Source organism: Mixophyes fleayi, chromosome 4, assembly GCF_038048845.1.
Source record: "Mixophyes fleayi isolate aMixFle1 chromosome 4, aMixFle1.hap1, whole genome shotgun sequence".
NCBI classification, from domain to species: Eukaryota; Metazoa; Chordata; class Amphibia; order Anura; family Limnodynastidae; genus Mixophyes; species Mixophyes fleayi.
Genome location: NC_134405.1, coordinates 235,192,548 through 235,215,878, shown reverse-complemented (window position 1 = coordinate 235,215,878; position 23,331 = coordinate 235,192,548). Strand labels below are relative to the sequence as shown.

General features: G+C 39.7%; 1 protein-coding gene across 4 annotated transcripts in view; it reads left to right on the top strand.

Moving 5' to 3' along the window:
* The window catches only part of BEST3 (bestrophin 3), a 71,593-nt gene that overhangs the window by 18,611 nt on the left and 29,651 nt on the right, over positions 1-23,331 (top strand). For 3 of the 4 annotated variants that reach the window (XM_075205338.1, XM_075205340.1, XM_075205337.1), the window contains one exon: positions 13,221-13,315. The exons of the other annotated variant lie outside the window; for it this stretch is intronic. In XM_075205338.1, the coding sequence (XP_075061439.1) occupies positions 13,221-13,315 (95 nt within the window). The remainder of the gene's footprint in view (positions 1-13,220; positions 13,316-23,331) is intronic. 4 annotated transcript variants of the gene reach the window in all.

Below are 23,331 nucleotides of genomic sequence, written 5' to 3'. Positions count from 1 at the left end.
TGCAGAGGTCCCTGTTCACTTTTAACCCTCCATGGCCTGAGATGAGGAGTACTGAGCGAGTCTGAGAGTGATTGATTGACAGATAAAGAGTAATGTTGCAACCTCTCTGGCAGTGGTAGTTTAGGCTGGGTACACACTACAGTGTTTTCAGTCAAGTATTAGGTCAATCAAGCGATAAACTACCGTTTTACATCAAATTAGTGTGTACACTTAGACAATGAACGATAGTCGTTCCAAAGTACAGATCATCGTTTGATTTGGTTGTCCAGCAGAACTATAAATCACGTTCCAATGTCGTTCCAATCCTGCAGTGTGTATGCACTCACGATCAGGATCTCCATAGAATTTACAGTGTCATCATCTTTTCAGCCGCCAGTTATAACAGGTGAAGAGCACATATCAAAGGGTAATTCTTTTAAAACATGTATAGTGTGTACGCATGAATCAGCATGCTGATCAGGACTTTTTTTCAGTCGTTGGTACAATCGTTGTAGATAACACATTGGTCAGAAAATTCTGTACTGTGCACCCAGCCTTACACAGGAGGCCAATCTCTTCAGCACTGTGTCACAAACAATCACAAACTAAGCGATAAACCACCCTTTCCTTTCCCAGAACATGACGTTTCTTTCTCAGGAAGGACCTCCACTTAACAGAATGAAAACTGAATGTGAATTAGTCAATATGAGGAGATCCTTAGAGACACGAGTTCTTTTTCTTTCTGTGTCCGTGTCGGAGAAGCTTAGGTTTCTTTGGCTCTAATTATGCTACTGAGTGTAAAAACATAATAAACGCTGAAGCTGCAAACATTGTATAAGTAGGCTGTGTCATTGATGTATGTAGGATGGAGTTTCTCCTAGTTATGGCTCAGTGACCACTCATTTCTCCCATGCACAAGGGTGTTTAAAACAAGGGATTGAAACACACTTAGGTTCTGCAAGCCAGATACTTGTGTAATCTAGTAGGTATTAAATCATGAAAGTGCTAAATTATAGTCAGAATTTGTTTGGTAGGCATCTATATATTGTTGTTACGATATTATAAAGAGGTTATCCATTTTGGACAACCCCTCCTTAAAATAATATGGTTAATTTCTGGTTACCTTCATATTCAATTAATATAATTTGTATGAATCTGTTTTTATATATAATCACTGTGACTTTCTTTTGTCTGTGGAAATATAAAATGAATTTGTATAGTGATGATTGATCAGTAAGAGTAATGGAGTTAGACTATGTGAGTTTAGCCTTTGCTCTATAGCAGTATAATATAAATGTGCCTTGGTGAGGTGGAAGGCATCCTTAACCCTTTGTGGTGGCAGTATAAAGTAAAATGTGTTATTCTGCTAATTTCTGGGTGTGATGAGTTGGACTTCATTATTGGACATTATTTTAAATTCCACTACAGAGGGTATGCATGTTAGTGCATATTACTAGCATTTATTTAGAATTGTATATTATTGAATAAAACATTGCTACATGCAAAATGGTTTTATATATAAACGTGTAAGTAAGTGGTCTACACATTTTAAATCATATATTATCTGCTCTTATTGTGAATTCAGTAACGTTACTCCAGCTATGCCCCAAGATGACCGCTTAAATATGAGATTGTATTTTGTAACATTACTTTACTGATGCTCGACGGCAGCTTCATATTTCTTGTTTATAAAGTCTGGTAAAACACATATGTACTCTGATTTCATGTGCAGAATGTATACTAGCTTGTATAGAGTTTCTTGCTTGCCCATAGCTCCCCCTGGTATTCTCAAGTTATGTTAGTTATCCAGACTGACGCAATGCTTGCTTGCAGTGACAGTCATGTGTCAGCCTTTTCTCAGTTTCCTCACATGACCTATCCTACTCGCTGACTTGTGTGATCATGTGATCATTAGCTGGTATTTGGATTGTGATTAAATTATGGGTGGATAATGAACTGACTGAATTGAAACACTACAGGGAGTAGGATGGATGGCAACTGCATTAGAGTATGAGTAGTATGGTTTGATTAAGGAATGATATATGAAGATACCTAAAAAAAAAAATCACTTTTGATGATATAGATCATTAGATACCATGTTGAACTGAAGAGGAACCATAAATACTATAAGGCAAAAAAATCAACAAAAAAAGGCAAACAATAGTGAGTTTAAAGCAAGGATTATAATTATAAGGCATGGAACTTAAAATATGGGTTACTAGGTCATTTGTGGTGCAAACTCATGATCAATCTTCCCAAATCTAGTGTGTACTACAAATATAATAATATAATTATTAATAATATTTTAATATTATTTTGTACAATATTATTTTGTTTTCATTAAAGAAATGGCTAACATAAGTTATCAGTATTTTTTTTAACTGTTCACATGTACATGGTGCCTTATACATCATTGGGACTCAAATGTGTCATTGTGTAAAGTTGTTAAATAGTTATAAATTGCTCTAGCAAAGCCACATTTAATATTTTGTATTTATTGGCACAAAGAAGAAAAAGAAGAAAAATGGATATGGAAGATATTTTAACGTTTAAATATTGTATGTCAGACTATAGTTTCCCTCAGCTGTAAAAGGAATGTAGCTACATAGGGACTCACATAGAGTTGGACATACATTTGTTTTATTTGTGCAAAATACATCTTTTTTTATGGTGCATGCACACCAAATAAATATACGCATACACTCATATGCAAATCATGTTGCATCATAAACTTAAGACTCCTTACAACTGGAGAGGAGGATAGAGGTAGGGGAGCGGTGGACCAGCATAGAATGAGTACAGTAAGTATATAGGTAAAAGAGACTGAGGTAGACCTGAACACAGATGCATTTATACCTATCAGGAAGCTTATCTCTTGTGGGTGCTGGTGGGCTGGTGCCAGGTCCTTTCAGAGGTTCATAGAGGCCCAGGGAAATCCAAAATAAGAGGGCCCCTACCCCCTCTTTCTTAAAAAAAAACAACAACAAAAAACATTAAAATGCATTTAAAATGTATTTTAATGCTTAACTTTATTAAAATTTACAAATAAAATAATGCATACATATACTGATATAGTGGAGATTTCAAATTAGAAGTACTTTTGTAGCTTTTTTTCTGCAAATGCAGCAATCAGTTTGGAAAAATTCAACTTTTGTGCCACATCACAGTTAATATTGAGCATGGCCAGCCCATTCAGTCACTCTTGCCCCATAGTTGAGTGATGACATTTTTATGATCTTCATCACACTGAAGCAACAGATGCTGGCAAACAGGAAACTGTGCAAAATAATTGTGATCTTGGGAAACACCACAGAAAGTCCTAGTTCTAGAATATCTGTAAACAGTTTCTTTGACTTGCTTTCCAACGTAAAGTTTGTATTATAAATTCGCTCCAGGAAAATTAGTTTGTCACTGAAATTTTGGACAATATCTTTCTTGTATTGTTGCGGAAAGTTTTCAAGCAGATTTAACATGCCTCAATAATATCAGGTCATAAATGCTAATAAGCTAAATTATACACAGAAAGTTTCCGTTATTACGGTCACCAATGTGAGAACTGGAATCAAAGAAAGCTAATCTCTGCTCAGAAATATAAAGAATGACATGCAGGATGCGCTCAAGAATTTGTTCTCAATAATTAGCGTCCATAGTAATTTTGGCAAAGAGTAAACTGCCATTGAAGTTTCAGATTATATTGCTCTGAAGGATGACTTTCGTGGCACATAATTTTCTTTGTGCAGCGTTGAAATCTCATGTGATGGTATTCTTTTGTACAATTTCTTCTACTCCATCCGGATTCAAAGCGATTGCTGCACTTTTATTAAAAATGAAGCAAAACGCACAGGGGAAAGATTGTTTTGCTACACTCCAGTATAACCAGTCTGGTGGGCAGGTCTCATCATTCGCAAGGTTTTTCTAAAGTAGACAAAAAGGAATAGCATGCGTACTAGCATCTCGTGGAATGTTATTTGGTATTTCTAAACTAGGAGTCTTAAGAAATCACTTCATTTGGGCAGCATTGCTTTTGTTGATAATACCAATGTCGATTGTGGTAAAACTTTCAGCAGAAATTAATTCCTGCTCTTCTGGTTCTCGGTGTTCTTGCAGTAGAATTTCTGGATTGTAAACAGGATCTTCTGCTGCTTGTCTCGGTGTCAGCAGGCTTGGAGATATCGCTGTTGGCACGATTCCTTCTCGACAAATGCCTTCATTCGTTTGTTGAACTTCACCCATAAGACATTGCATTTGGAACAGAATTCTCATCTTTTGTAGTTGCGGTGGTTTGACTGCTTTCACTTTCAACTGGGTTTGATCCTGATGTTCCTGATTCTGAAGCACTTGTTGGATCACATGGTTGAGGAGTATTTTCTTGTACCAATGATTTAAAAAATGATGTTATTGGCCTTAACTTTTTAGATTCGGCTTCCATTGATTGTTGCCATCGCCTTTTAGGGGCCCCACTTTCAAAATTCCTTGATGACATCATATGGTTTCTCGTAATATTCTAAAACATCAATTATATAAAAATTATTATTTTTGTTATCGAAATTACCATTATAAATTTCTGGAAACCGAAGACACATGGGAGGGGATGAGTTAAAGGCTTGCTCCCTCACAGCTCACACTGCCCCATCTCACTTCATTGCTCACCCCACAGCTTGTGCTGCCTCATCACACCTCACACTGCTCTCCTCATGCCATTGCCCTTTTCTAGCACCTCAAATCATTTCTCCCACAACCCTAATTTATCCCAGCACCACAACTGACCGCCCCCCCATACACACACTTAACCTAATTCTACCCCAGAAATCACACTCATAAACACACACTCACACACACACACTTACCCTAATTCTACCCCAGTAACTTCCAAAGGCGGAACTAGCATGCTGTAGGCACCACTGCAAGGAGATGGGAAGGAGGGAACCAGGCGCCCCTGACCCTCTGCATCTGCCATGCAGCAGGCCCCATTATCTCCATGGGTCTCAGTACATTGCACATGCCGCGCCAATGGCCACCACTGCTTAATTCAGAAAACAGTGAGTTTTTCTGCCTGCAGCTCCTCCTCCTCCCTGTAAGTCTGACAGGTGCTGCTCAGTCCGTGTAGCCCCGCCCCCATGCTCAGGCGTGTTATGTTCGTCTAGTCGCTATCAATGAAAATTGTCCGCTTCAAATTTTGTGGTTCCGACGCACAAAAAGATTCAATAGCAAGATGCAACTAATAACAATTCATTAGGATAAGTACAGCCGATACATACACAAGCCAGCATACAGTCATTCAATCCTGAATTCTGTGGTCAAGTAGACTGTATAGTGAGCCTGGTTTATATACAGTTTGTGATACATAAAAAACCGTAGTGATGTCTTGGCATGTTTCCATAGGTTCAGGATTCAGGTCAGTCCAGTATAATGCAGGTCATAGGTCGGTTCAAACAATGCCCTCCAAGGGTGAGGGTCAACTCTCCAACAGTTAGTTGCATACGTGTCTTCCCGCTGAAATGCTGGTTTAAACTGGTCTATTTGCATTACACACACAATATCATTGTGATCATTATTCCTCTATCATCCATAATTTGCATACGCAAAAAGCGACCATTTAACCAATAGTAGCGGATGTCTGATGGTGAAAAGTGGGTTAGAATGACACTAAACATCATATGTTTCCTATATCCTGAACCTTAGACATGAACAAAGTAGTTTTAACATTATTGTATTAAACTATTAAATCTATTACACTCGGCTATAAAAGACTGTGTGTTGGAACTTTATTAAGGTAAACTATTTACAAGTGAATGTGTGTAAGTATATGCAGAAGTGTTCACACGTGTTATTGCTATATATACGCTATTCCACGTCGCAGCGTGCTATTCGCATATTTTCACATAAAGTCAATTTAAATTGATGGTTATTAATTGAAACAACTTCATCCAATTATTCGACTTACACAGACGTTACTCTCCCTCCCTCTCCTGAAGTTTCTATAGCTCTTTGGGAACCAGAAAGAGACTTCAGAGAATGAGCTGGGCACACCGCTTATAAAATATTGCACCCAGCAAGTGAACATTGTGGTGACAGATTGGTTTCGCCCCCAAGGTATTGGCAGCACCACCCTAGTTAGGGCCCGGACACCAAATTTATGCTATTTACCTTTAAAAGCATTCAGCTGTTCATGTAAAAAAAAGTGATATTTTAAAATGTATTAATAAATACAAAACCTGTAGAATCTTTACAAGCATAAACATTGTAATAAAAAATGTATAAAATTAACTTACCTAACACGCCAATTCTGCAATTCCTCGACTAAACATTGAACATCAAACAGTCCAGTCCAGTTTCCTAATTATAAACAAACTATTTCCTTGCGAAGTTGCGAGTCACTCCCCCTGGCAAATCTCAAGGACAAGTGATGTTCTCATGTGTCTGTGTGGCTAGATGCATTATGCATAGAGAGAGCAATAAGCGCATGCGCTGCTAAACATTATGCCAATTTAACCAAACATATTTAGGTGCTATGTTTCAACTTGCATTACTTTGGATATTGCCAGATTAGCAAATGGATAAATATTAAAAAAAAAAAATCATAACACAAAAACAAGTTGGAATTTTTAAGACCACTGCAGTTTGAGGCCCAGGGAAATTACCCCCCCCTAACCCCCCCCCCCCCTTTTGGTAGGGCCTGGCTGGTGCAAAAAGATACAATAATAATGAAAACAATCTGCAGTACTATATAGCCGCTTTTGATTGGTTGATTGCAGATTGCCCCCTCTAGTTACTAGAATTGTATTTGTTTTTGTTGCCGCTATATTATATGAAGTTGTGGATGTCTATTTCTATTACTTAATTGGTATTTCCATTTGGAGTGCAGCAGGCAAGAAGATTTTCTGTTTGATTTTTACAGGGGTAAAAATGTCATATTTAATTTAATTGAATTTAATTTGTACGTTAAAAGAAACATTGTGGTTCTAACATTATCATTTTCTCTCATTATTCTCATTCCTTTCTCCCTGTCCTACACCCTTATCCTATAATTACATTGCCTCCGATCTTGCTTATTAAGTACTAGGTCAACATTCATGTTTTCATATCCTTCCTTTATCCACCCTCGGAGTCTCTTTCTCTCTCTCTCTCTCTCTCTCTCTCTCTCTCTCTCTCTCTCTCTCTCTCTCTATATATATATATATATATATATATATACACGAGATATGTCTATTAAATAACGAGACTGATTAAATAGCTCACCTTTATTATTGGTATTACAAATTTAATGTTTGTCCCCTTCAATATACTCCCCATTTGCACTAATACATCACTGTAGTCTTGTTTTCCACTGGTCAAAGACGTGGAGCAAATCAATTTCTGTCACTTGTTTCAACATATCTGCTGTTTTCTTCTTTACAGCATCAAGTGACTCAAAATGTGTCCCTTTAAGCACTGATTTAACTTTTGGGAAAAGATAAAAATCGCAAGGTGCTAAATCGGGCGGATATGGAGCATGTTCAAGTGTATTAATGTGTTTATCGGTCAAAAACTGCTTCACAGAAAGTGCTGTGTGAGCTGGCGCATTGTCCTGGTGAAGAAAGAAACCATTTTTCCACAGTTGCGGCTTTTTCTTTCTGACTCTTTCTCTCAGCTTTTTCAAAACTTTCTTATAATAATGCTGATTAACTGTTGTGCTTTCTGGAACCCATTCTTCCAAAATTACACCCTTGATATCGAAAAAAACAATGAGCATGGCTTTGAATTTTGACTTGCTTTGACAAGTTTTTTTCATTCTTGGTGATGACGGTGTTTTCCAGTACATTGACTGTCTTTTTGTTTCAGGATCGTACTGGAAGACCCAGGTCTCATCACAAGTGATTACTTTATTAAACAGGTTTGGATCTGTGTCATTCTGTGTTTTGTGCAATTTTGCTAAAAGTTTCAATTTGACATGTTATTCAACTTTTAGCATTTTTTCGGCACTCTACAGAAAACACAACCAAACTAAACGGCGACTCACAATCAACTGAACGTCATAGAGTGTTGCAGCTTGTCATGCAGGTTCAGACATGTTCAAGGTTACTACGTATGCAGTTATAACCGGTTTTGATTGCTTTGTTTACTAGGTGGAATCACAGTCTCGTTATTTAATAGACATACCTCGTATGTATATATATATAAACAAGCTTTTACACTGGTAAAGAAAAAAACACCTCTCTAATAAAGGGAAAGTTTACTGTACAAAAACATAAAATTGCCAACATGCCATTCTACCCAAAATAATAACAAGCATATCAGCATCAGCTAGCTCCCTTCTCTCAGCTAGATCCCAGCACCTGTATTCTACACAGTCATCAGCCTCACCCTCATCAGTGTGTACATCATCCTCACACAATATTAATTTATCCCAGCTGGAATCCACCATTACAGAAGTTTCTGTACTTTGATGAAATTGTCGGTAAAGGCCTTCCTCGTGGAATTTGTAGTTCATTTTACAGCGGAGCTGTCACTATTTTTGATCCAAGAATCATCAACATCTTGAAATGGGATCACTACATTTTGGCAACTGTGCTTGATCCTAGGTTTAAAAGCTATGTCTCCTCTTTCTTTTCAACTGACAGCTCAAGTGGTACATGATATAAAGACGTCTCCTCCTTCAGTTTCTCACTTAGCTGCTGCTAGGAAAACACTTAGCTTTTTCAAGAGACCAGTGGTAGTGCAGATGAGTCAGCACAACATTTTAACATTTAGTCTGGCCTAAAAGAATTGCCCAAAAATAGTGACACCTCTGCCATAATTCCACCTGATGCTACTATCAACATCCAAAGAATGGTGGAGGGTTATTTTAATGACAGCATACAAATAGACACGTCAGGCAGTCCCTTTACATACTGGAGGAAAAATTGGCAATTTGGAGACCCATGTACAAACTCGCTTTGCAATACCTAAGCTGCCCAGCCTCCAGTGTTTACTGAGAAAGAGTTTTCAGCACAGCCGGCCAGGAACCTTGTCAGCGATCAGCGCAGGAGGCTATTTCCTAAAATTTGTGGAAAAGTTGATGTTCATCAAAATAAACTACAAATTCCACGAGGAAGGCCTTTACCGCCAATTATATCAAAGTACAGAGACTTTTGTAATGGTGGATTCCAGAGGGGATGAATTTATATTGTGTGAGTGAAGAACCCCTAATTCACAGATGGATGTACTCTCTCAATCACGTCATCATATGGAGTATATAAATACATAAAAAACAAACAGAGGAAAAAACATCGCATAATAACATTTAACACCAGTGGGTAAATGTATCAAGCTGAGAGTTTTCCGGCGGGTTTGAAAAACCAATCAGATTCTAGCTATCATTATTTAGTACATTCAACAAAATGACAGCTAGAATCTGATTGGTTGCTATAGGCAACATCTCCACTTTTCAAACCCGCCAGAAAACTCTCAGCTTGATACATTTACCCCCAGATCAGGAAAGAATCCACCACCACCACTAAATGATGTGTAGTAATTTTCAATGACTGATGTTGAAAGCAGAAACTTCCAATGAGACACTCATGATTCTTCCTTATTTTCTGCCCCGTTTGGGTATATGCTTACATATGGAAAATCCAAAATATGCTTGTCAGGATAAATCCTACTTTCCTTCTCAAGTGACCAGCACGTACACCTTCTCACTCCAATCCGTTCGGAATAATTATGGAAAAAAAGCAAAGTATGTACTATTTTGTCTGTTAGTATCTATGTATTTTTTGAATTTTTGTGGAAATTCTTAAGTATATACACGGCAGCATACCTTAGTGAAGCACCCCACAAGATCATTTTTATACTTATATTTTGTGAGGATGATGTACACACTGATGAGTGTGAGGATGAGGGTGAGGATGATGACAACAATATCTTGCCACTGTAGAATTCATTGACAGCACTGTTGGGTTTCAGATAGCCAAGCTATTGTTAGCTTGTTTTGTGGGGGCCCAAACAAACCAAGCACTTCAGCCACAAAAATGGCACTCCTTGTCGCTTAAGTGCTTGGTTTGTTAAACTGTACATGTAATTTTTAATATCTAACATAAAGGTGGGTGGGAAGGCCAAAGGACAATTCCATCTTGCACCACTTTCCTTTTTTGCCACTGCTATGTGGCAATGTTTCCTACATGTAAAATGATATAAACTGCCATGTGTTTGTACTGTTGCTCTGGCAATTAGCAACAGCCATCTCTCTGCAGTCTTAAAGCTCATTGACAGCACTGTTAGCTTAGCTGCCTTAAGCCCATTGGTAGCTTGTTTTATGGGGACATAAACAAACTAAGCACTTCAGCCACAAAAGTGGCAATCCGTGTTGCTGAAGTGCTTGGTTTGTTAAACTGTACCTGCTACCCCTCCTGTTTCTGTGTGAGTTTGTTTAACCTTTTTAATATATGAGTGGCTGGGAGGGCCCAAGGACAAATCCATCTTGCACCGCTTTTCTTTTCTGCCACTGCTGTGTGACAATGTTTCCTAGATGTGCTATGAACTGCCGTGTGTTTGTGCCATTGCTCTGTCGCCAACTATCCAGCCATCTCACTGCAGTCTTTGGCTGAAAGTGCATGAAAATAATATTGTGAATTGTGAGTTGTTTAAAATTGACTGGAAATTACTGGAAATTTGTGTTATTGAGGTTAATGATAATTTAGAAACAAAAAAAGAGCCAAATTATGTGATTTTAGCATAATTTAGCAATTTTTCAAAACAATACAGATCTATAACTAGAGATGTTCTCTGAACCCCGTGTTCTGGTTTTGGTTTTGGATCTGGATTAACTTCGTGTTTTGGTCTTTGCAAAACCGCCCTTGTGTGTTTTGGTTTTGGTTTTGGATACCAATTTTTTTGCTAAAATCCCTAATTTTTTTGCTAAAATCCCATATTTTTGCTTATTTCCCCCCCTACATTATTATTAACCTCAATAACACTAATTTCAGGTCATTTGCAGTCAATTTTGACCATCTCACAGGTCACAATATTATTTTAATACACTTTTAAACAAAGACTGCAGATTTAGAAGGCCAAGCCTGCCAGACCTATTATTTGTATTTCAGCAATGGCAATCAGCAATGGAGCAATGGAGCTCTTCTCTTTGTATGTTCCCTATATAACACAGTGCAATGTGACTGCAGATTTAGAAGGCCAAGCCTGCCAGACCTATTATTTGTATTTCAGCAATGACAATTAGCAATGGAGCTCTCCTCTTTGTGTGTTACTTATATAACACAGTGCAATGTGACTGCAGATTTAGAAGACCAAGCCTGCCAGACCGATAATTTCTATGTCAGCAACGACAATTAGCAATGGTGCTCTCCTGAATGTCACTGGAGACTTTGAAAAACACTGCTACCCCTCCTCTTTCTTTTCTACCTCTGATGCTGCCCAGCTGCTCTAGAGACTGCCAAGAACTGTGCTACCCCTTCTGTGTCCCTCTGTGAAATGGCGCTGGATCGCCGTGGAGGGAGGTACTTATAGAATCAAAAACTTGCGAGATTCGAGATCCGACGCCGTAACAATGACGTTTTGCCTTGTTTTCAATTCCAAGGGCGCGTGAAAGAACCAAGCCGGCTTGGCTCAGTACTCGGATCTGCTAAGTGCGGGTGTGTTCGGTTCTCGGGGAACCGAGTCTGAGCAAAACCAAAACACATATGGGCGGTTTTGCCAAAACCAAAACACAAATTTTATACAGATCCAAAACCAAAACAAAAAACACAGTGCTTAGTGAACTTCTCTACTTTAAAGCCTCCAAACTAAATATGAAAGAGAAGAAATTACCTCTGGCACTGCGCTAGATCTGGTAAAATGATGCCTCTCTCAGCGGATATAGAATATAGAACATTCTAGAGTAGCGCCAGATGTCATTTCTTGTGTATATGACACTTCCTTACATTATTATATTGTGTACAAATAGGATAATGCAACTTTTCTATTTATTCCTAACACTGTCAAGTCGCATCTCTACAATCTACAGTAATTGTGAGCTGACTCAGATAAGAAACAATGGCATTGTACTGCTTTACTGAATATATGAATCAATTATGTGCACAATATGGGTCATTCACTAAGCTGCAAAAATGTGGATCCACAATACAGATGCCACTTTTGATGTTTTGCTCCTGTTTTATATGATTGCACCCATTCATACAGGGAAATTCAGGATTTAGCATATCAAGGAGGCAATGGCTGCAAGTTGCAAGGTTTTGTTCCTTCTGATGGGAAGAGCTGTCTAGAAGTGTATTGATGAATTGATGTTGTTAAAGAGGAGCTGTTACTTTTGAGACAAATCCTCATTTGCTATGATTAAGAAGCACACTCTATACTAGAGACAACCACCCTCTCCTCATTCAATTTCTCCCCCTTTCCCCATTTTTCAACATCCCTTTGTACACCCTTCCCCATACATCTTTCCTAATTTCTGATTTTAGAATAATTTAGGCATCAATTTGTTATTTTCCGACTTCTAGATTCTCTGTTAGACTTACTTTCGATTTCAAAAGCTATGTTTAGCTCCAAGGGCGCACGGAGGATTGTCGGGGGGGAAGGGGTTTTCCCCCGACACCCAAAAAAAAACAACAACAAAAAACCCGAGAGAGTGCAGCTCCGTTTCGTCAGCTCTGTCCTATACAGCAGCCGCGGCGCTGTCTAAGAAGCGTCCGCTTCGTTGACAGCGCCGCGGCTGCTGTATAGGACAGTGGCCACTTAGTTAGCGCAGGGGGGGGGTTTCTAGAGACTCAGAAACCCCCCCTGCATGCGCCACTGAGTTCATTATGCTTTACACTTTTTCAAATGTGCACCATACTATTTATGTACACTCCTCGTTGCCTTTAATAAACACTGCATTCTAATTTCTCACTGGCCAGCACTCTACACTTTCTCTGCTGACTCCTAACTGGTCTAAAGTTCTGATCTACAACAGTGGGTAACAGCTAGATGGACTGATAAGCGGAACTGATAATTGATAGTATTTTTGAAGAAAAATGGCGTTGATACAAAAGTGATGAGAGGCAGTACATCTCAGCAAGGACTCCAGCAAACATTTGTGCAGAGTTTGCGCAGGAACACTTCCCAAAGTGCGTGCTCCTTGTTTTGTATTTTGCAAATAGACGCATTTGCGCCATAAAAACTGCACTTCCTGTTTGTATTTTTGTAATTTTCTAAATTACCTATTTACGTTATTAGTACCTAACAAAATGTCACAACACAAAAGTTGTACATTCATTTTATTTCTGCTGCAGATTCTTTCTTTCAGATTCTCAAAGACGTTACTTTGAAAAGTTATCACTTTACTGTGACAAATATGCTGAGCAAATCCCAGTAACCTTTGTGCTAGGTAAGTGGTGGCCACTAGAGAATGCTTCCACACGGCAGCTTTAATTGTGAAAATCTGGTGCACTTTGCATGCAGCTGATACTGGACAATACTGCACTGAACAAAACTTCACTGATACACCTTATAAGCTAGGGCTCCCATTGAGAAAACCAGGATGTTTTCTCAAGCTGTTAATAGCACCCATTGATTTTTTCTATTGCAGATATAAGCACCTATTCTGCTTATATTCTTTTACTCCAGGGGCCTGATTCATTAAGGATCTTAAATGAAGAGGTATCTTATTTCAGTCTCCTGGACAAAACCATGTTACAATGTAAGGGGTGCAAACTAGTTTTCTGTTTTGCACATAAGTTAAATACTGACTGTTTTTTCATGTAGCACACAAATACTTGATAGCTTATTTGTAACTGAAATTTAAAGTTGAAATGTGAAGGTGATATTTGTGTGCTACATGAAAAAACAGTCAGTATTTAACTTATGTGCAAAACAGAAAACTAGTTTGCACCCCTTGCATTGTAACATGGTTTTGTCCAGGAGACTGAAATAAGATACCTCTTCATTTAAGATCCTTAATGAATCAGGCCCCAGATGCATAAAGAGATTAAATTCTAGGAACATAAACAGTCTGAATAAAATTATTTCCAATAAGAGAATCTGAACTATCCTGGGAAAAATAAGGTCACTTGGGAGCCCTACTTTTAAAATCACTGGGCCTAATTCAGAGTGAGATATACCCCTGTTTGCGTATATTTGCAATTGTTCAGAAAGTGAACTTACAAAACTGTGGCTAATTAGACCTAGTACTTTTTGGCACTAACGGCTCATTACACCTGAAGAGGCGTGACTGGGGAGGGGCGGAGTGTTTTAATGAGGGCAATATTTGGGCGTGTTCCAGTAATTGCGTTTGGATTCACACTAGGACGTAATCTCAGAAATGGCTGAAAAATAAGTTTTATATGCGGGTGGTCATTGGCAGGTGTAAGTAGCGGATAGATATAATGCAGAACACCTGAACTAGTGAACCACTTGTAATTAGAGGTTTTTAGATGTATTGAAAGCTTGGCCATAGATTAGGTCTTGCCATTGTGGAAAACAAAGAATTTAAAAAAAAATTGTATGCATGTCGGGAAGTTGTTCCTGCTGTATAAGATAAGTTCTTCAAGTTTATGATGCTAAATAGCAATTGTGTTCTTAACATACAAAATAAGAGACGTGAGTGTCTGAGGAGTGTGCCGGTTGTCAAGCGGATGCATCTGCTACTCATCCAGACCTGGACGCATCTTCATCTCTGAATACAGCGTACATACGTATACACATGCATGCAACGTTTTCATTCACAAGTTACACTTACACTTGCGTTCCACTCTGAATTAGGTCCATTGTTACTTGTGCTTTACTGACTGAATGTAAGTTTTTATTTTAATATGTACACTGTATTGCTTGAAACAGTTTTACATTCCATGTCTAGTGTATTCAGTGTAAATTTTGTGTACTGCATGTAATGCCATTGTGCCACTGACCTTTACTGTTCATTCCTCATTCTGAACTAACCTTTATCATTTTACAGTTTATTTGCATTGAATTTCTGCAGAAAGAAAATAAAATTTAGTGAGCGTATTTAAAACACCCAAATATGTAAAACTCTATCCCTTTCATAGGCACTAAGTCATGATCTGCTCCTCACAGTAGAAACTGCTACCAACACCCAAAGTAGTGAGGATACAGACTCAGGTGACTGAAACTTCTCAATGAACATTGAAAGCAAAGAAAACAGACCACCTTGATGTATTACAAAAAGGAATAAAATGATTGTATTAAATCTTCACTAAAATACAGTACCTTGGAAAAATGTGCCTTAAATGTTTCTAATGGAGCACTGTTATTTATATATTTTAAATGTGTAAGTCACAAACCTAAGAGGAATTGTGTTTTTAATGAAGATTTGATAAAGTCCATTTTAAAGCTAAACGGGTGAGTCTGTGGCGTGCTTGTGTGTTCTTCATGTCTAATGAGTGACCAGACTTCACTAGGAACCCCCAGAAGTAACTAATTGGCTTTGCTGTAATACAGCCACAAGTCAGGACCACCAGACTAACCTCACTGGGGAGTAGCTGACAATGGGATGAGATATAGACAGAATTGGGGAAAGATAGAGTCGGGGACAGGCCAAGGATCAGGATGGCCAGCACATTATATATTGACTCTACAGCCAATCACATCACTACTAACGTAACTCTGTACATAGTAAGCCTTATTAACAAACTATAAAGTGTATGAATCAGGAATGCTCCTTTATAGTTGCCTAGCACATTTCAAGATGCATACCCCCTTCACTGTGGTAGCAGCCTTGTAAAATCAATGTGTGGCTTTGTGATTTGTTAGCTACTCCAAAAATGCACATGGTGACAATAGTATAAACTGTACATCGAAATTCAATCTACTACCACTTAAGGACATAGTATCGGAATGTCCGAGAGACTCCTGAATTTCTGGAAGTCCTCCTGGACTCCCGGGAGAGCAGGGCAACCTCCCGAATCCCATCCAGTTAGGATAGTTAAATGGGGGGAACAGTGGCCCCACCCCTGTCATAATAGGCCAGAAATGATTATGCTCGTTTAAGGGGTGGGGCTAAGGGAGGCCGTGATTCACCGAGCTCCGGGGGAAAGACCTGATCTGGTGCCAGAAAATCAAGTACTTTGTGGGGAGGAGTGACGGTTGTGCTCTTCCCCCGACAATTTATCTAATGTAAATATTTTCGTCCAGAAGAAGTAAATCTAACTTTTGTATGTTGTGGCAATCTACAATCAGCAAGAAATGCTCCCCAATCAATCCAACTCCTCCCATAGACAAAGCCATCTTGGGCCACAAATCCATGTGATTCTCTAGAGAAACAGGTGTATTCGCTCAAATATAGGCTGCAGTAGTTTCATAATAGTTCTTACTCATTTTTCAACTACAATAACATAGGCTGAATTAAAGTGTTAGTGATAAAAATAATAATAAATGCTTTATATTAACCATTTTAGTGCTAAGAATGAGTGGGACTTGTCCTTTACATGATCCCTTTAATAGCACTCGTCCTCTGTGATCTGTGGGTTTTCTGGTTCTGTCAGAGGAAAATAATTGTACACACTATTCTCATGTTTATGAGAAATGCTAGGGATAGGGGGAGGCTTTTGTAGAGTCTATATAGAAAATTTTGGGTGCAGAGGGAAGTAATTTTTTTCCCATTTAGCAGGCATTCAATAAATATGCGATGGGTTCAAAAGTGCTCAGCACAGGGCTCATGTTTTGCAGTCAGAATATATGTGTAAAAAATAAAATACAACTATGAGAACATTTTTTTTAAAAAAATAGGGAAGAATACAAACCCGGGCTCGCCGGGCAAGAGAGTATCACATGGCTGATTTGGGTACCCAGACTTTTTTTTTAACTAAGCTACAGCCATTGTATGGTATTAGCTCAACTATGTGGGCAGTGTTAACAGTTGTGAGATGCTTAGTGAATGAGCTGTTTGTGACAGCATTAGGCTGAGCAACACATTTTTTAACTTTGGGAAACACACTAATGCGAGCTGGTGTGCTTTAAATGGCAGGGCTTCTTTTAGTCCCAATCCAACCATGATGAAGACTAAGGGGTATATTTATTGTTAAGAAACCGCTTATGACAATAGGTAAGATTTCTTTTTTATTATTACTTCTTATCGCAGTGTTAAAAATCCCTTAGTGCTGCAATATTCTAAACAAAAACTCAGAGGGGCGTATTCAATTGTAAGCGTTAACGCTGAAAAACGAGCGCTCGAAAAATATTACCGTTTATACGGTAATATTGCCCACGAAAAGCGTTAATACGGTAGTTTACTCACGGAATTTCAGTTCGCAACTCAGGGAGCAGCGAGCTGAAATTCCGCGAGTAATTACCGTATTAACGCTAAGATTTTTCGAGCGCTCGTTTGTTAGCGTTAACGCTGAGGGGCGTATTCAATTGTTAGCATTAACACTAACAAACGAGCACTCGAAAAATCTTAGCGTTAATACGGTAATTACTCGCGGAATTTCAGCTTGCTGCGAGCTGAGCTGCGAGCTGAAATTCAGTGAGTAAACTACCGTATTAACGCTTTTCGCGCGCAATATTACCGTATAAATACGCCCCTAACAATTGAATACGCCCCAGAGAGTCAGCTGAGCGATGCACTGTCTCTGCAGATGTGTGCCTGCGTGAGACGGCTTGCCCAGATTTGGTCTTCAGTTCCACTTAAAAAATAAACAAAATAAAGTTTAAAAAATTTAATGTATTTGGCAAATGATTATTTAAAAAGAAAACCAATGCCTCCAAAATGGTTTAATCAAAATATTTTGATCTTTTATCACCGTTGAGACATGGCGATAACAGAACAAGTATCATCAAAGTATTGCCATGATACTTGATAAATGAGCTTCCCCATGCAAACCAATAGCTGGCAAAAACTTACCACCGATAGGGTTATAGCCAGCAATTATAATATCGCCAGCACTAAACCCTTTGATGAATTAGGTGAAGGATAAATTAGACCTATATAGGGCTTTTCACCCTTTCAGATACATTTCAGAGTGAAACCAACCTCCTGGGAGGTAGTGAGCACATATGAGTCATATTTAAAGAATGTAACACTTCCAAGTCCAGAAATAACAGTTCACCACCAGGGTTGCCAAAACACTAAATACAACTGATATATTATGTTTAAAAGAATTAGAAAGGTTCAGAGTGACTCTCAATTCTGTTTGCCGCATAACTTGCTTGAGTTTATAGGTAGACCACTGCTGATGGAGTAGAAAAGGAGATCTGTGCAGTACTGAGGGCCTATCATCAAAGGAGACTTTGGAAAAATAAACACATATACAAACCACTGGGCTTTTTACTTTTTGGTTGGTGGCTAAAGGATTTTGAAAAGGTGTAGGAAGGTCCAGTGTTCACCATTTTGTAGGGGAAGAAGAGGCAATTGTCTTAGAGGTTCTTCTATCTCTCAGCCCTGACAGGGGACAGCTGTAATGAATCTGTCACTGTGACAAAAACAGCATCCTCCATTGTCAGAAACTGAATAAAAATCTAACCACTAGAGCATGATTGTCCAAGCCGCGGGCCGCGGGCCGCATGCGGCCCAGCATGCCTGTAAATGTGGCCCAGGAGGAGTTTTGGTTGTGGCAAGGGGGCAACACTGAAAAAAAAAATCCTGCAAAAAAAAAAAAAAAGAAAATACTTACCCTGAGGTCACGTCAGCTGGCGCTCTGGCTCCCTCCCTGGTCTCCTCCGTGTGGTGCTCGCAGTGAATGTCAGGGGTGACGTCATCACACCCAACATCCATTGCGTAGCGCAGCACAGGGGAGTCACCCGCGCGAACTATCAGCAGCAGTGAAAGATTATCCAGTATCTTATTGTTGTTACTCTGAATTTGGACTTTCTGCACCATGCAATTATGAACTAGCTGTGTTCTCTGTATGTATCTAATATAAATATTAAGAGATGATTGTATTTTTAATATTTTAAACCATTTTAAATGTGCAGTGCTGAGTAGGGTGAAAATATCACCCACTGTTGCCCTCATTGGAGGCTGCTCCATGAGCCATTTTTCCTGCCACCCTATCTTTAAATCTCTGTAGATTTCTATTAGTCCTCCTGATGCTACCTATAACGGTGACCATTTCAAACTGGTCAATAAAAAAAATGTTTCATGGGTGCAGAAATAGAGGAAAAAAAAGTTTTTGGCATTTAATTCCCCGAACCCCACTAGGGGACAGATGCAGGTAAGTTCAATTGTAGCTGGTAATGGGACTACTGCTTTAATCATGATTCTGCAACAGGTTTCCTAACTCTTACTAACTTCATTTCCAAGTAAGTTTAATATGTTAACTATGTTTTCTATGGTTTTTTCGATGATCAGCTATCGTTAGGGTTAGTGCATTTTATGTGCTGCCCAAGCCAACTCGTCGTCTTCCAATGTGGCCCAGGGAAGCTAAAAGGTTGGACACCCCTGCACTAGAGGGTGTGGTCCTGCTCATGCTTGCTTACTCTGCCTTCAGCGAAGATTGGAGGCTTGCTGTCTAATGTCTGTTGCTAGATGACAAGCCTCCTGAGCAACATATGGGGGGGGGGTCCTCTGTATAATGGGAGAGAAATGCGGAGCATCACGATGGAGTAAGTGATCTCTATGCACTAAAGTCTTCCTGCAATGCTTCCTGCATTGTCCAGTAGATATTATAACCTCATGCTGGGGTTGAATTATATACTGAGCAATGCAGAGAGCAGAGTTAAATTAATTGGGCCACGGCTCAGATTTGCACAGGGGCTTCTAGCTATGCTACTGCATAGATATCAGTAATCTCTATGCACACTGCATTTTTTTGTGTCTGATCCGTATGTGCTTTGGGTGGAATGCAACAAACCCTGAATGGTAGCGAAAGCCAGAGCCGTAACTAGGGTGGTGCGGGCGGTGCCGTCGCCCAGGGCGCAAGCCTGAGGGGGGCGCAGCAGCTGCCCGCTACCTTCCCCTCTGGCACAGAGTAAAAAATAAAATAAAATAAAAAATATTTTTTTTTTAAAAAAAAAAAAATGTGGCCCCTCCCCCGACTCGCGGCACCCCCCGCCCCCCCGTGACTCGTGGGGGGGGGAGGCCGTGAGTTGGGGGAGGGGGGGGTCGGATGCCGCGAGAGGGGGGAGGGGCTAGTGTGGTGGCTGGCAGACGTGCACCACATGACACATGACCCATGTGCTGCAGAGAGCGCGCGGCGCAGATGGAAGGTGAGTGTTAGTGTGTGTGTTTTAATAAAAAAGGGAAAAATAAAATATCTGTACAGTTGTAAATCCCATCTTATTCCCGCATTTGTGCACATTTATCCAAATAAAAATTGATGATTCTGTTGACAGCTGTTTAGTATTTTACAAGTTGATTGATGCTATCTATAGTTGTCCCATTTGATTGCTGATTGCATCAAATTCATTGTTTGATTGTTGCTTTTTTATATATAGATTGAGTGTTAAATGCATAAAAAAACAGCAGAAAGAAAAATTTAAGTAAGTTTTATAATGGACATCACAGGTAATTTACTTACTTGTAAGATATGTAGCATACCTACTTTTCCACAAATATGTATATTTATTCGTAAACATAAGAAGATCCATGCCAAAATTACGCATTTGGGAACTTTTTCCATGCACACATGAGTTTGCATGACCATTTCTGGCGTTGTGGCACCCATGGGATTGTGCATATTAAATAAAAAATACAAATGTCAGTTCTGCCTTCTTTATTAAATTTTCAGTTTTTCTCCTAAATAGCTGTGCGGATTGGTGTAAAAGGGAGGTTTTGAAGCTCTGTGAATGAAAAGAGTTGATTATGTTATGTTTTGTCAATGCAGAGTGTGTGGTCAGCATATATATGTGTGTGTGTGTGGGGGTCAGCATATGAATGTAGCTTGTGTGGGGGCCAGTGAATTAATGCACTGTGTGTGTGTGTGGGGGCCAGTGAATTAATGCACTGTGTGTGTGTGTGGGGGCCAGTGAATTAATGCACTGTGTGTGTGTGTGTGTGTGTGTGTGTGTGTGTGGGGGGGGGCAGTGAATGAATGTAGTGAGGGAGGGAGGGGGGTCTTAATATAATGTAGGTAGGCTATTCATTTAATTGTGGAGTGCACGTGGCGGCTAATTATTGGGTGCTATTTTATTTGTGGGGTGATGGTGGGGCTATTTAATTTAATAGTGGGTCCTATGAATTTAAGATGGAGTAATTGGACCTTTAATTTAATGCTGGGGTGGTGAGCTATTAATTGATTGTGGGGCTGTTTGGGGAGAATGAGATTTATTTATAAAATGTGATTATTAATTATTTAATGCCTGGGATTGTTGTGGGATATGCTATCTAATGTCAGGGTTGGTTGGAGAGAAAGAGATCTATTTAGCAAATGTGAATATTATTATTTTAGTGGTGTGGCTGGAGGGAGGCCTAATTATAAAATGTGAGTGCTATTAATTTAACACTAAGACTGTTTGCAGTTTTCTAAATTTTATGTACCCATTTTTTTTCCCCCCAAATAGGGCCTCCAATATTCCAGAATGCAGACAACCAGCAAATGAGCTAAAGACACCAGCAGCCACAGGTGGTGACAGTGACAAGAACAGGTAGGAGAGAGCAGGACAGTCTGCCAACTGTCCTGAATCTGGTGGGACAGTCCCGAATTTGGGTGACTGTCTCGCTTAGAACAGTTGGGAGGTATGTCCCGCTTCACCGTGTACTGCTCGTGAAGGCAGAACTGTGTGCACCTAACAGTAGTGCACACTGTATTGCCTGTTTATTTGTCTAAAATGATAAGTATGCTACATCATAGGAGCCCCCCTGCCTTAAGTGCCCCAGGGCCCCCAAAGCCTTAATCCAGCTCTGTATGTGAGGGGCCACTGTGTGTGTGAAGGGGGAGGCCCAAACCAATATCTTGCCTAGGGCCCCATGAGGTGTAAATCTGGCTCTGATAGAAGATATAAATATCATGCATTTGCAAATATGTGTAACAGAATTCTTTCAGTAAAGTTCTAGCCACACCCCCACATTAGGTTGGCCACACCCACTTGGCAAATGTCACTCCCACTTCGAAGGGGGGCGCCGGTGCCCTGTCTCGCCCAGGGCACAGAAATGTCTAGTTACGGCACTGACGAAAGCACATAGTAGTTATCTGAGCCTGCTGTCAAATTGTTCCAGGCTGAATGTGGTGTCAAACGTACTTTGATAGAAGATGAAGTTCACATATCCCATACTATACCATTAAACCTTCATTGATCTTTTTCAGTCCAAGCACAAATGTAAGCCTTAACATGCCGTAACTAAATAAATGATATCTAGAATCTGATTGGTTGCTATAGGCACATCTCCACTTTTTTAAACCCGCGGCTTAGTAAATAATATACCCCTTGGGCTTTATGGAGCTCTTAATTAGAATGGAATTTACAAAATAAGGTGAACAGAATACTAGAGCTGTGGAATGAAAATTGAAAGTAAACATTTCTATAAGGATGTACAGTGTTTAGCTGGGGGGATTCTGTTTTGGTTTATTAGGGGGGTGTTTGCAGTGCCGTAACTAGACTGGGCGAGACAGGGCACCGGCACCCCCCATCTAAGTGGGAGTGACATTTGCTGAGTGGGTGTGGCCAACCTAATGTGGGGGTGTGGTTGGCACTTTATTGAAAAAATTCTGTTACACATATTTGCAAATGCATGAAAACCCAAATGCATGTATATATATTTATATCTATATAGATATATCTATATAGATATATGGCACTGGGTTAAATACCAGTGGCACCACATGTCAAACCCAGTGGTTAACTAGTATTTGCACTTGCGGTTTGTGGGTTCCTTAGAGGACCATGCATTTACCCAAGTCCATGCATTTACCCCAGAACGCACATGCGTTCCACTGCTTTTGATGCCGGGAATGAATTGTTGCTTGTAGGGGAGCTGTATTAGAGCCGTGGTTCGTCTGGGCACAGAGGCAGGTGTCGGGTGGCTGCGCCCCCTTGGGCTTGCGCCCTGGGCGACGGCACCACCCGCACCTGCCTAGATACGGCTGTGCTCACCAGACCCCTCACTCCTTCTTTCCAGACCCCTCACTCCTCTCCAGACTCCCTTCTCCCATTCACTCCACACACCTTCCTCTCCAGCCCTCGCTCCTGTCCACTCCAGCCCCCTCTTCTGACCATAAAACAAACAATTACCCTTGGCGCCAAAACAAATACTGGTGGTGCATTAATAGGATATAATAAATCAAGCAACAGATAATGGTGAATGGTCATGTATTGAGCCCAATCATATTACAACATAATCAGTGCACCAATACAAAAAAAATTGTATAATACTCTATTTTATTATACTTATACAGTATTTGTTTTGGCACCAAGGGAATTATTTGTTTCTGTATTAACCTATGAGGGTTGGAGCTCACCCTTTTCTCTACCTTCCCCTTCAGACAGCCTACCACTCTTGAACATAGGAAGCGC